Source organism: Bos mutus, chromosome 13 (assembly GCF_027580195.1).
Source record: "Bos mutus isolate GX-2022 chromosome 13, NWIPB_WYAK_1.1, whole genome shotgun sequence".
Lineage (NCBI taxonomy): Eukaryota > Metazoa > Chordata > Mammalia > Artiodactyla > Bovidae > Bos > Bos mutus.
Window position 1 is genome coordinate 62,747,410 of NC_091629.1, and position 14,915 is coordinate 62,762,324.

Genomic DNA, 14,915 nt, shown 5'->3' on the forward strand with positions numbered 1-14,915 from the left:
AATCAACACACATACTCTATCAAAATGCTGAGCACAGAAATGTATAAAGGAAAGGCCTCGTTTCTTCTCTTTCAATCCCTACTCTAGAGGTAAAAATGTTTACCTTTTAGGCGATTTACTTGCTGGAAGGCTAAAATGAACATAAAATATATCTTCCATAGGAATTTAAGGCTTGCCTTACAGCCAAACATACGGCATGTTTTGTGAAAACTTTACAGACATTCCTAAGAAGGTTTATTCTCCATTTGCAGAATGTAGAATTTAGTATCTATCAATTAGACCTACTTTATTATTTTACAACTTTTTACATCTACTTGCCTTGAAAAGTAAAATAAAGTTTACTCCTACGGGGGTCTCTATTTTTCCTTTTATTTCCTGTTTTGCTAATAGTCATTATGCTACCTACTTGGACTATTTCTAATGATTAGGTTTTCACTGTGAGTTGATCCATAGGGCTTTATCATTTTAAAGATGTTAGTGATTCCCCTTAGTTGAAACTATCTACTTTCTCTATGGAAATGGATATTCTCATATTCTTTTGATATGCCTTTGTGTTTAATTTTTCTAAATCATTTTTTAGAGGTCTCTTTTAAGACTGAGCCGGATTTTGCTTTGTGCTTCACTCTGAGCACGTTTTTCTTTCAACGAGCAACATATTTTGGAAGGATTTTCATTTCTAAATTTATTTTATACTCAATCTTATATTTATCTAGATAGTATCTACTCAGTTCAGTTCAGTCGCTCAGTCGTGTCCAACTCTTTGTGACCCCATGAATCGCAGCACACCAGGCCTCCCTGTCCATCACCAACTTCCGGAGTTCACTCAGACTCACGTCCATCGAGTCAGGGATGCAATCCAGCCATCTCATCTTCTGTCGTCCCCTTCTCCTCCTGCCCCCAATCCATCCCAGCATCAGAGTCTTTTCCAATGAGTCAACTCTTTGCATGAGGTGGCCAAAGTACTGGAGTTTCAGCCTCAGCATCATTCCTTCCAAAGAACACCCAGGACCGATCTCCTTTAGAATGGATTGGTTGGATCTCCTTGCAGTCCAAGGGACTCTCAAGAGCCTTCTCCAACACCAAAGGTCAAAAGCATCAATTCTTCGGCGCTCAGCTTTCTTCACAGTCCAACTCTCACATCCATACATGACCACTGGAAAAACCATAGCCTTGACTACACAGACCTTTGTTGGCAAAGTAATGTCTCTGCTTTTCAATATGCTGTCTAGGTTGGTCATAACTTTTCTTCCAAGGAGTAAGCGTCTTTTAATTTCATGGCTGCAGTCATCATCTGCAGTGATCTTGGAGCCCCAAAAAATAAAGTCTGACAGTGTTTCCACTGTTTTCCCATCTATTTCCTGTGAAGTGATGGGACCAGATGCCATGATCTTCGTTTTCTGAATGCTGAGTTTTAAGCCAACTTTTTCACTCTCCTCTTTCACCTTCATCAAGAGGCTTTTTATAGTTCCTCTTCACTTTCTGCCATAAGGGTGGTGTCATCTGCATATCTGAGGTTACTGATATTTCTCCTGGCAATCTTGATTCCAGCTTGTGCTTCTTCCAGCCCAGCGTTTCTCATGATGTACTCTGCACAGAAGTTAAACAAGCAGGGTGACAATATACAGCCTTGATGTACTCCTTTTCCTATTTGGAACCAGTCTGTTGTTCCATGCCCAGTTCTAACTGTTGCTTCCTGACCTGCATACAAATTTCTCAAGAGGCACATCAGGTGGTCTGGTATTCCCATCTCTTTCAGAATTTTCCACAGTTTATTGTGATCCACACAGTCAAAAGCTTTGGCATAGTCAATAAAGCAGAAATAGATGTTTATCTGGAACTCTCTTGCTTTTTCGATGATCCAGCGGATGTTGGCAATTTGGTCTCTGGTTCCTCTGCCTTTTCTAAAACCAGCTTGAACATCTGGAAATTCATGGTTCACGTATTGCTGAAGCCTGGCTTGGAGAATTTTGAGCATTACTTTACTAGCCTCTCTGAAAAATGCTAAAATATATTTCCACTTCAAATATACTTCTACTTTAAATAAGCTTTTTGACTTTAATTTTCAAAATCAGAAAAACTGTGGAATGTATACCTCAGGATAAATAATGGATATTTGAATACTGAGTGAATGATAGTTCCCTTGAGGTCTGTGTGACTGAGTTGCAGGCAGAAATTAGTCACGTTTTTTTCATGGAACCAATTTTTTTTCCCCTAAAAAAACAACTGGCTGTGATACACTGTGATTATTTAAACTTGACTATTTGGCAGGTAGACATTATCTCAAAAATGGATGAAGTGAGCCTGTCATTTCAAGGAAAATAAATGATAGTATATGTTGACAATAACAAATTAAAGCTGTCAAACAGAAAGCAGAATTTTGGAAAACTCAGCACTTGTGCCACGGTAAGGTTGACAATATTTCAAAACTTAGTGACTCTGACAATGATAATATTGATTTGTGATTCTTTGGTATCATAAAATAAAATGTGCCAACATTTGAAAACTCAGCAAACTTCATAAACTGGTATATTCCAAATGACCTACAAGATGCTACAAAATTATGCACAGGTAAAGATTCATGCAAAATGCAACACAGACCCATGAATTTTAACATAACTGAGTATGAAAAGTCAGTCTCTCCCAAAAGGAAGCTTCCATAAGCCTCTGATCCTTATCCATCAGAGGGCAGACAGAATGAAAACCACAGTCACAGAAAACTAACCACACTGATCACATGGACCACAGCCTTGTCTAACTCAATGAAACTATGAGCCATGCTCTGTAGGGCCACCCAAGACGGAAGGGTCAGGGTGGAGAGTTCTGACAAAACATGGTCCACTGGAGAAGGGAATGGCAAACCACTTCAGTATTCTTGCCTTGAGAACCCGATGAACAGTATGAAAAGGCAAAAAGATACAACACTGAAAGAGGAACTCCCCAGGTCAGTAGGTGCCCAATATGCTACTGGAGAAGAGTGGACAAATAACTCCAGAAAGAATACGAGATGGAGCCAAAGCAAAAACAGTGCCCAGTTGTGGGTGTGACTGGTGATGGAAGTAAAGTCCAAAGCTGTAAAGAACAATACTGCATAGGAACCAGGAATGTTAGGTCCATGAATCAAGGTAAATTAGAAGTGGTCAAACAGGAGATGGCAAGAGTGAACATTGACATTTTAGGAATCACTGAACTAAAATGGACTGGAATGGGCAAATTTAATTCAGATGACCATTATATCTATTACTCTGGATAAGAATTTCTTAGAAGAAATGGAGTAGCCATCAAAGTCAACAAAAGAGTCCAAAATGCAGGGTACAATCTCAAGAATGACAGAATGATCTCTGTTCATTTCCAAGGCAAACAATTCAGTATCACAGTAATCCGAGTCTATGCCCCAACCAGTAACACTGAAGAAGCTGAACGGTTCAATGAGGACCTACAAGACCTTCTAGAACTAACACCCAAAAAAGATGTTCTTTTCATCATAGGGGACTGGAATGCAAAAGTGGGAAGTCAAGAGATACCTGGAGTAACAGATAAATTTGGCCTTGGAGTACAGAATGAAGCAGGGCAAAGGCTAACAGAGTTTTGCCAAGAGAATGCACTGGTCATAGCAAACACCCTCCTCCAACAACACAAGAGAAGACTCTACACATGGACATCACCAGATGGTCAATACCAAAATCAGACTGATTATATTCTTTGCAGCCAAAGATGGAGAAGCTCTATACAGTCAGCAAAAAAAAAAAAAAAGACTGGGAACTGTGGCTCAGATCATGAACTGCTTATTGCCAAATTCAGACTTAAACTGAAGTAGGGAAAACCACTAGATCATTCAGATATGGCCTAAATCAAATCCCTTACAATTATACAGTGGAAGTGACAGATTCAAGGGATTAGATCTGATAGACAGAGTGCCTGTAGAACTATGGATGGAGGTTTGTGACACTGTACAGGAGGCAGGGATCAAGACCATCTCCAATAAAAAAAATGCAAAAATACAAAATGGTCATCTGAGGAGGCCTTACAAATAGCTGAGAAAAGAAGGGAAGCCAAAGGCAAAGGATAAAAGGAAAGACATACCCACTTGAATGTAGAGTTCCAAAGAACAGCAGAGAAAGATGAGATGATCAATGCAAAGAAATAGAGGAAAACAATAGAATGGGAAAGACTAGAGATCTCTTCAAGAAAATCAGATACATCAGGGGAACATTTCATGCAAAGATGGGAACAATAAAGGACAGAAACAGTATGCTGTTAAAGTGCTACACTCAATATGCCAACAAATTTGGAAAACTCAGCAGTGGCCACAGGACTGGAAAAGGTCAGTTTCATTCCAATCCCAAAGAAAGGCAATGCCAAAGAATGTTCAAACTACCACCACAGTTGCACTCATCTCATACACTAGCAAAGTAATGCTCGAAATTCTCCAAGGCAGGCTTCAACAGTACATGAACCATGAACTTCCAGATGTTCAAGCTGGATTTAGAAAAGGCAGAGGAACCAGAGATCAAATTGCCAACATCCGTTGGATCATTGAAGAAGCAAGAGACTTCCAAAAAATAATCTACTTCTGTTTTATTGATTACGCCAAAGCCTTTGACTGTGTAGATCACACCAAACTGTGGAAAATTCTTAAAGAAATGGGAATACCAGACCACCTGACTTGCTTCCTGAGAAATCTGTATGCAAGTCAAGAAGCAACGGTTAGAACCAGACATGGAACAACAGACTGGTTCCAAATTGGGAAAGGAATATGTCAAAGCTGTATACTGTCACCCTGCTTATTTAACTTCTATGCAGAGTATATCATGCCAAATGCCGGGCTGGATGAAGCACAAGCTGGAATCAAGATTACTGGGAGAAATATCAATAACCTCAGATACGCAGATGACACCAGCCTTATGGCAAAAAGCAAAGAACTAAAGAATCTCTTCATGAAAGTGAAAGAGTGAAAAAGCTGGCTTAAAACTCAACATTCAGAAAACAAAGATCATGGCATCCAATCCCATCACTTCATGGCAATTACATGGAGAAACAATGGAAACAGTGAGAGACTTTAATTTTGGGGGCTCCAAAAGGACTGCAGATGGTGACTGCAGCCATGAAATTAAAAGACGCCTGCTCCTTGGAAGAAAAGCTATGACCAACCTAGGCAACATGTTAAAGAGCAGAGACATTAATTACTTTGCTGACAAAGATCCGTCTAGTCAAAGCTATGGTTTTTCCAGTCGTCATGTATGGATGTGAGAGTTGGAGTATAAAGAAAGCTGATCACCTAAGAACTGATGCTTTTGAACTGAGGTGTTGGAGAAGACTCTTGAGAGTCCCTTGGACTGCAAGGAGATCCAACCAGTCAGTCCTAAAGGAAATCAGTCCTGAATATTCACTGGAAGGACTGATGCTGAAGCTGAAACTCTTATACTTTGACCACCTGATACAAAGAACTAACTCCTTGGAAAAGACCCTGATGCTGGGAAAGACTGAAGGCAGAAGAAGGGGACAACAGAGAATGAGATGGTTGGATGGCATCACTGACTCAATGGACATGAGTTTGAGCAAGCTCTGGGAGTTGGTGATGGACAGGGCATGCTACAGTCCATGGGGTTGCAAAGAGTCAAGATAAAACTGAGTGACTGAACAACAAAATGTGAATAAATCTGAATATAATGAAATAGATGTACTCTTAGGAAAAGTATTCTAGAAGAAGAAAATCCAAAAAACTATTATGAGAAAAACAACAACGAAAACAAAGTAGCCAAAGACCTACTTGCACTACTTATTCCCAAAAGAAAAAAAAAGATCCAATTCACCGACTTCTACCAAGGAACAGCTTAAGGAATAGACAACTGCAGTACTTGTAAAAGTTATTTCAGAGTACTTAAGAGACAAACTTCCAAGTACAAAAATCTGACAAAGACAGTTCAATTAAAGCAAATCTAAAAACCTCGACTACACGTAAATTTTAAACTGTTTCTTAAACAGATTGACACTAAAAACCACAGCATTTCAACAGTTTTTTTTTTTTTTAATCAGAGAAAATGTAACTTAAAAAGAGTTAATTTCCTAAATTCATTACCCAAAAAGCCAACAACCTGGACTTCCCCAGTGGCGCAATGGATAAAAATCTGCCTGCCAATGCAAAGGACACAGGTTAGATCCCTGGCCTGGGAAGATTCCACAGCAGTGGGGCAACTAAGCTCACGCACCGCAGCTACTGAGCCTGTGCTCCACAACACGAGAACCACTGCCATCAGAAGCGCGTTCACTGTAGCCAGAGTAGTGCCCTCTTGCTGCAGCTGGAGAAAGCCTCCACAGCAACAAAGAGCCAGCGCAGCCAAAATGAATTAATTAGTTAAAAAAAAAACCAACAATCCAAGAGAAAAAAAGTCAGAGTATAAACTGATAATTCAACAACAACAACAAAGAAATACATACGGTTTGTGACACTCTACCCCACTAAAAGAAACGCAAATAAAATACAATTTCTCTCTAACCTCCAGTAGCAAAGATCAAAGAGTCTGACAACATAATGAACTGACAAAGGTGCAGAGAAAACCCAGGCTCCTGGAAGTTGGGACTGACTGAGGACCTTGAGGTATAATCTGGAATTGTATCAATGGGACCACTACATATGGCTTAGCAACTCCACTTCTATAAAATTTATTCTACAGGCATATCTACATACTCACAAAATGAGCTGTGCAAGACACGGAGTGTAATACTGTTTGTAATAGCAAAAGATGTAAAAGTCCTAAATGTCTACCAATAGACAGGCATATACTTGCAAAGAACAATTAAATAAACTATGATACAGCCATATAACTATAGGCTTCCCAGGTGGCTCTGGGGAAAGAAAGAATCTGCCTGCCAATGCAGGAGTTCCATCCGTAGGGCGGGCAACCCAATCCAGTATTCTTGCCTGACAAATCCATGGACAGAGGAGCCTGGCAGGCTACAGTCCATAGGGTCACAAAAGAGTCAGACACGACTGAGCAACATCATCAACATGCAGCAGTTAAAATCAATGTGCCAATTGTACATGCAATGAAACAGAACCATCTCCAAGATAAACTGTTAAAAGATTGTTAAAAGTAACCTATGTGTGTTTTGTTGTGTGTGTGTGTGTGTGTGTGTGTGTGTATATATATATATATATTCATTCTATCTCTGGTGGAAAAGTCCATCTCACTAGACCTAACTGGTTGTCTCTGGGGAGGGAACTGATGGCTGGTAACTGGATTTGACTCTTCTGTATACCTTTGTGTTTTGCCATGTGCATTCATTACTTATTGAAAAGAATTTTAATAAAGCTAATGGTTGCTCTGAATCGCCTGCCTTATCATTTCTGAATTTAACCTTACCCTAAGAAATGTGTCAAGATAAAGAAAATTTTGCTACACTTCCTAACAATCTTTTTTATATATATATATAGTATTAGAAAATACATCTGAAATGCTTTGAAACTGTTAATCACTTCTACCAGAATATAATTTATATAGTTTTTATTTATATCAGATAAAAAATATCATTAATGATTTGTGTACTTACCGAACCTTTTTTCCATTTTCAGTAATTTTTGTTACATTTAATAATCCATATTTCTCTTGACCCTATGGTATGGAACAGAGGTATTACTGTTTATACATCATTCATATAGGCAATGAGGTCTAAATTCTTACATACAACTGAATCAAAATGATCTGGTACTCTAATATTAGCTTAAAAGAAAAGATTAGTCAGTAGTAATATGTTTAGTTGTATAATATGTTAAAAATACAATTTCCTAATACTTCTGTAAAGTTATTTTCAGTTAAAAAAATTATTTTCAGTTATTTTTATAATTAAGCACTTGGTCTTCTCAAGTAACAGCAGCCATAAGGTAAAGTCAAACTAGATTTCCATATGAATGCTACAAGTCAGCACTGGAAAAGTGATTTATGACTTTCTGTTCAAAGCAAGGGATACAATGCTATAAGGATAAATATCACAAGAAAAGGAATTATTTATTCTGTTGTCACTGTACAACATTATAGTCTGAAAATTATTTAAGATACCCACTTTGTCAGAATATAAAAATAACCAGGTGGAACAAATGCAGTGACTGTATTTAATAAAGTAACTGGTACTCTGCATAGAATTGGCCTTAATGTGGCATAAAGAATTCACTACATGCTCCATTAAACATATGATCACATGGTGAACTGGGCTCTAGACTAACTACACCTATTAGTCAGTGGATGTAAAACCCAGTTACGCAGCTTTACCATCACACCCTAGGAAGGCAAAAGCCGCTGTGCTCAAGTTAAATATCATCTTAACATCCTTCCAGGTGGGACTGAAGAAGGGCTTCTCACTGCTCTCGCCTCCTATATTCAAATCAATTTAATCAAAATGAGTTAATGCCTATAGCAATCATCAGCATTAATGAGCACTGTACACACAGGACAAAGCAGTCAATTTTATTTCAACTGAAACATACATACGATATACACACACAGGGAAAAAAGACTCCCAATTCAGAATTTACTTCTAACTATTTGACTCATACCTCAGCTATGTTCTCAATGTACTTTAATTAGGAAAAACAACCAAATTTTTCTTGTACAGGAGATAAATATTGAGTATTTTCTCACTAATGTCTAAAAGATAATATTTCCCTGGTCTGATAAGAAAAAGTCACATCTATAGACAAAGCTGACTAACTGTTCTATTAATCACTTTTGTACACTGGGAACTTGGGAAATATCCACACTACTGAAATTTTTTTCACAAAGCTTAAGGTTGGCTCTCCTTAGATATGCCAAGTCTGATTCTTTTTGTAAGAACTCTCTATTGCCTCTCAATAAAAACATCAATTACATAGTTAAAAGCATGCACAGGACATTAAGAACATTCCCTATTTCAGAATGCAGAGAAGGGGGGGAAAAAAAACTTTCAATGATCCAGAAACTAAGTAACATTAATCTGAAAGGATGGGCCCTGGTTGTGTAAGCACAGGAGCAGGAATAAGCCTACTAAAAACGCCAAAGCTGGAACAGTGTGGGTGAACAAGCAGAGACACGACGGAAATGCCAGCATCAAAACAGGAAGATAAACGGAAGGGACAGCAGCAGCGACAGATGGCCAGAGCCTGAGGGATGAAAAAAACACTCTGGATCAGGGATTCTTACCTGAGCTGTGAATGGACCGATACTGCACAAAACCGTGCCTGTGCAGACATCATTCAAGGGCAGGGCCCAGAGTACCCAGGAAATTCTCACAGGGACCAAGACCCAAGCACTAACGCTCTAAGGAGCAAGCACTCAACGTGAACGTAAGAACAAAATCTGCCACATTCAAAGCATACAGGTGCAAAGCAATGACCACACCAACGAGAAGTGCAGTGAGAAAGGCACCCCTAACTCCCCCTGTGAGGAAGGAAGGGGGTCAGAGCAGCTTGCTAGAGACTGAGGACCAGGAGGAGCTAGATGGAAACACAGCGGGTGGAGATGACAAACCGGTGAGGCCACAGAGGCCAAAGGAGCATCAGCTGCAAGAGCTGTAAGTTCTCTCCACGTACTGAGGTGGAGAAGTAGCAAGAAACAAAGGCAGTGGAGAGAATGAAGCAGACGCAGGTGACAATGGACTCAAGCGGAACACTCCTAGTTACCACAAGAGACGCTCAGGCCTGGACCAGGGCAGTAAGCGAGTCAAAGTGTTAGTCGCTCAGTCGTGTCCAACTCTTTGCGACCCTGTGGACTGTAGCCCATCAGACTCCTCTGTCCATGGAATTCTCCAGGCAAGAATACTGGAGTGGGTTGCCATTCCCTTCTCCAGTGAAGGAGTGAACAGGGGCCAAATGTGAGAATGATTCAGAAGACAGAGCTGACAGGGATGGGAAGAGGGAAGAGCTGGGAATCTCCCAAGCTCGAGCAGCTGGGTAGAGGGGGGTCCCTCAGCGTCAAGAACGCTCTTTGTTGTTGTTTTTCACTTTTTGGCAGCGACAAGCAGCATGTGGGATTTTAATTCCCCGACCAGGGACTGAATCTGTCCCTCCTGCATTGGATGCATAGGGTCTTACCACAGGACCACCAGGCATTCTCTAGAGGAGCTTTCCCAACCCCTCAAGTAGGAGCTCCTCCACCTATGACTACGGCCCCTCGTTCACCTGTGTTGCATTTAATGCAAAGCACTATTACATATAATTTACTCACCCTCTATCAGGCTGTATGCTGGAACTAGATCTGCTGTGCTCATCGCTGTATGACAGCGCCCAGCACAGTGGCTAGCAGCAACCTGGGGCTCAATATATATTTATTGAAGTAATTAACCCACAAAGTAGCTGTGTGGTGCGGCTAAAAAATAAAATTAAATAAAATAAAAGAGGGCATTAAGAAAAGAAATATAAGAGAAGGTCAGTGATGGAAGGTCAGTAATTAAAGAACAAAGTAGCTGTGCTATCACACTACTAAGAAATGTAAGAGAGGGACTTCCCTGAGTCCAGTGGTTAAGAATTCACCTGCCAACGCAGGGCACATGGGTTACATTCCTGGTTCAGGAAGACCCCCACGTGCCACAGAGCAACAAAGAAAGATCCCACATGCCGCAATGCAGATCCTGCGTGCCACAACGCAGATCCTGCATGCCACAACAGTAGGAGCCCGTGCACCTAGAGCCTGTGCCCCAAAACAAGAGAAGCCACCACAGTGGGAAGCTGGCGCACTGCAACTAGAGTAGCTCCTGCGCACTGCAACTAGAGAAAGCCTGTGCAGAGCAACAAAGACCCAGCGCAGCCAAAAACAAACAAATAACTCCTCTCTTCCACTGCAGGGGGTGTGGGTTTGATCCCTGGTCAGGAAGTTAAGATCCTGGATGCTGTGTGCTACAGCCAAAAAATAAAATTTAATAATAAAAGAAGGCATTAAAAAAAGAAATGTAAGAGAAGGTCAGTGATGGAGAAAATAAAGCTTTAGCTCTTAAACACTGAAGTTCTGCATCTGACATAAAAGTGATGAGCAGGAGGATACAGGTTTGACTATCCAGGTGTGAGCTTTGGAAAAAGGAATTTAGACAGATTTTTCATACTATTTGGTGTACTTTTCTCCACTTAGGATCAAAGTCCATCAATGTGTTTGTGTAGCTTACTAAAATAACTTCATAAAAACTTTGTTAGGTCCTCTAAAATCTGTCCATACTCACACAAATATTTCTTAGCCCTCTAAAAACTGTCCATACTCACACACAAATATTTCTTAGTCTAAATATGCTGATACTCCAAAGTTTCCAAAGGAAACTTCAAGTTGAAAATAAGCAGGAAAGTTTTACTAAGAACTAGTAAAATTGGTTAAGGTTGAACCAAAAAGACTGTAATAAGATTGTCTTAACCTAATAAGGCAAGAAAACAATCAAATATTTGTTCCGTTGAGTAATCTGGGAAAACTTCCACAGGTTCATAACCTCTTTGCAGGCTCCAGAATTTGTAACTGATTTTGCATTCATTTAGTAAAGTAAACATTTCCCAATTTTGGGTAATAACTGTTAATATCAAAATCAATATCTCCCAAGAAAACTTTTATCTTCAGTTAATCATCTTATAATAATGTAATAAAAAAATTCTTTCCACACAGAGGAAGAATATAATGTCAAAAAAGAACCACTGTAATGAAACTTCCAGGACAGGTAAATCCATACAGATCTTCAAACTAGAGCTTACTGCGGGGACGGGAGAAGGGGCAGGGAAATGTACAGTGACTGCTTGATGGGTAGGGGTCTCCTGATGAAAGCGTCCTAAAACTAGGTACATATTGTAAATACACTAAAGCCACTGAATTACAAACTTTAAAATAGTTAGTGACTAATTTTATGTTAAGTGAGTTTCACCTAGATTAAAAAAATGTTTAAAGAACCAGTTTTATTTAAAAAAAATTAATGTCTAAATCATGTTCAATGGAAAAAAATTAAGACAATCTATCCACTAAACACACTTGTTAAAGAACGTGTTGAAATGTCCTTTGCTCCAAAGTGGATCAAGCACTTTAATACCATTATTTGAAAACATAAGGTCAAAGCTTGTTTCCAAATTATATATTCAAAATTGTATTCACTATTTAGTAACTGAAAACTTTAAAATGCATATTCTCATAGGTACATTGGGACAAATAGAGATTAGGTCTTTAGATCAGCCTACAAAATCCTACTGAATCCATGCTCTAGTCATACTGTAGAGAAATATTATCAATTTTTTAAAAGATGTATAGACTACCTATTTCTAAAAAGGACTTCAGGTGACTATGAAAAACAATGTATTTGAAAACTGGAAAGAACAAGAAAAAAATGAACATGTTTAAAATTTGTATTAACGGATGAAATTTTAATCTGCTTTGATTAGAAGAGACGGAATGAAGACATTATATGCAAGTGAACAAAGCTTGTAAAAAAAGACCACGTATTATATGATTCTATTCATATGAAAGGACCAGAACAGGCAAATCTAGTGAGATATAAAGTAATTACTGGCTGCTTAGGGCTTGATGGAGTGTGGAGGTAGAAGGGGTCATGACAGATGAGTACTTCTTTTCAAGGTGATGAAGATATTCTAAATAAGTGTAACAATAGTTGCATGTATCTGAATATATTAATACTAACAACCACCAAACTGTACAGTTTAAATGGGTGAATGGTACAGTATGTTAGTTATATTTCAATACAGTTTTAATTAAAAAAAAAAAAAAGAGATTTGAGAGGTAGCTGGGCAATTTGCAGAGATTTAAAGATGACACCAAGTAACTAACACTAACAGTGTCAGTTTCATTTCTACATTTGTAGCTTCTTTTTTCTTACCACTAAGGCTTTATGCCAACCAGATTTTAAGTCAAAGAACTAAGAAAATATTTGCTCATATTAACTGGGTAAGAGTGGGAAAGACAGGTAAAAGACTCAGTTCAAACAGTACGAGTGGAGGACAGGGAGCAGAGGCTGAGGAAGATATTCAGGGGACAGAAGCCTCTGGGCGTGGGGGCAGTTGGAGGGTGCTGAACTGCGGGATGGGGGGAAGGACACTCTACACTTATGAGAAAACAGAATAGCCTTAGGCAGAATTAACAGAGTTGTTTTTTTTTTTTTCCCACATGCAAGCAAATAAAGAACGAAACAGAATCCTGATGAGGTAGTTCCCTGCCACAGCCATGAGAGGGGACCCTGAGTCCAGACAGTCAGGGTGCTTGGCAAACCCTTGAGAAAGGATAACTGCCTGCGGGAAAAAGCTGCAAACAGTCCTTTGTAACCTACGTGGGACATTTATAAACTCATGTTTCTAGGATTACCTAGAAATTCCCTTTTACCAAAATATAAATAATTTATAAAAGGTCTTCTTAGAAGTTATACATTACCCATACTTTAGTTTAAAAAGGTTTTCCTTTTTCTAGCTAGATGGATAAATTAAGATACTGTAGTAACAGTACCTTAGGTTCATACAATAATTCTTGACAAAACCACTAAAATCACATTTACTTTTATCTTTATTTGATGTTTACGTACCCAGGACTGTGTTAAACAATGTAAAAGAAAAAAGGAGAAAACAGCCCCTATCTATCCCTATGAGTCCCTTTGCAGTTTAAACTCTCAGCAGGGAGATGGGGGAACACAAGGTAACTTTCACTCCATGGATGCAGTCAATGACTTGCAACTCAGAGAACTGTTATGCTGAGGTTAGTGGGGGCAGGACCTACAGAATCCTCCTCCAAGTCAGCTCAGGATTAACTGTAGGTGCAGAGAAGCCAAGGAGCAGGGTAGGCAATGAAACCTTCTGAGCAACATCAGAAGGACAGGTGGACAACATGTTAGACGAATCAAAAGACCAGACTTGCTCAGGGAAGGGAGGAAGAGCCTGTAAAAGGAAAGCACCATCTGTGAAAATCTGGGTCCCTAGGAAATCAGAAGTATCCTAATAAAGTTTATTCCTTAAAATTAAGGAAATAACAATGAAAGTTTGTTTTTTAAAAAACTTTACAAATTTTATTTCTTCATTCGGCAAAACTCCCTGGAACAGCAAAACTCTACTGCACTGAGTACTCTGGTTCTGCTCTAAGAAAGCTTTCCTTTGTCTAGTGGGGAAGACATTAACTAAGGGTTGGAAGCTCCTACAAGAAATAAGAAATGAAAAGAGTTGCTCTATTTTATGGAATCAAATAACATATACTTAAATGCTATGAAGAGGACTACAGGGAAAGTATGAAAGTGAAAATGATAGTGGCTCAGTCCTGTCCGACTTTTTGTGACCCCATGGACTGTTGCCCGCCACGCTCTGTCCATGGAATTTCCCAGGCAAGACTACTGGAATGGGTAGCCATTCCCTTCTCCAGGAGATCTTCCCGACCCAGCGATTGAACCCAGATCTCCTGCATTACAGGCAGATCCTTTACTGACCCACCAGGGAAATCCACTACAGGGAAATCTGACCAAATCTAGAGGATTAGAATAAAATTCGGAGTCTGAACCAAGCTCTAAGGAATGACCTAGAAGTTGACTGGACAAAGATATGAGGGACACGGGTTTCAGTACATGAAGGCCCTGGAGCTGAAGAGCCAGAAGGCAGTGAGAACAAGTGAGCGGGGCTGAGGATCCAGGACAGGCACAGCCTCGCAGACCTCAACACAGAGTTTAGTCCCCCTTTCTGAAAGGAAATGGAGCCACTGGAGGGGAAGAGGAGGAGCAGCAAATTGCAGGAAGACTTGGGGAGGGAGGTCCTGCAAACATTGAGGTCAAGTAGAATTTCTCCATCGTTAAGAGTGAAGAGAAGTCACCGGCGGTTTTCCAAGCTTAGGAGAAACCTCAGGTTGAGTTAGGTACTGCCAATATTACCTGGCATAGGCTGGGTGATGCATCTGACGGTTTAGAAGGGAAAAGGGCATCTAAGCTCGTTAATAAGGAGGAGGGTG

The 14,915-nt window shown here is 39.7% G+C and overlaps 1 protein-coding gene across 9 annotated transcripts in view; it reads right to left on the minus strand.

Moving 5' to 3' along the window:
• The window catches only part of ARHGAP12 (Rho GTPase activating protein 12), a 118,148-nt gene that overhangs the window by 21,313 nt on the left and 81,920 nt on the right, over positions 1–14,915 (minus strand). For all 9 annotated transcript variants that reach the window (XM_070381884.1, XM_070381883.1, XM_070381881.1 and 6 more), the window contains one exon: positions 7,549–7,610. In XM_070381884.1, the coding sequence (XP_070237985.1) occupies positions 7,549–7,610 (62 nt within the window). The remainder of the gene's footprint in view (positions 1–7,548; positions 7,611–14,915) is intronic.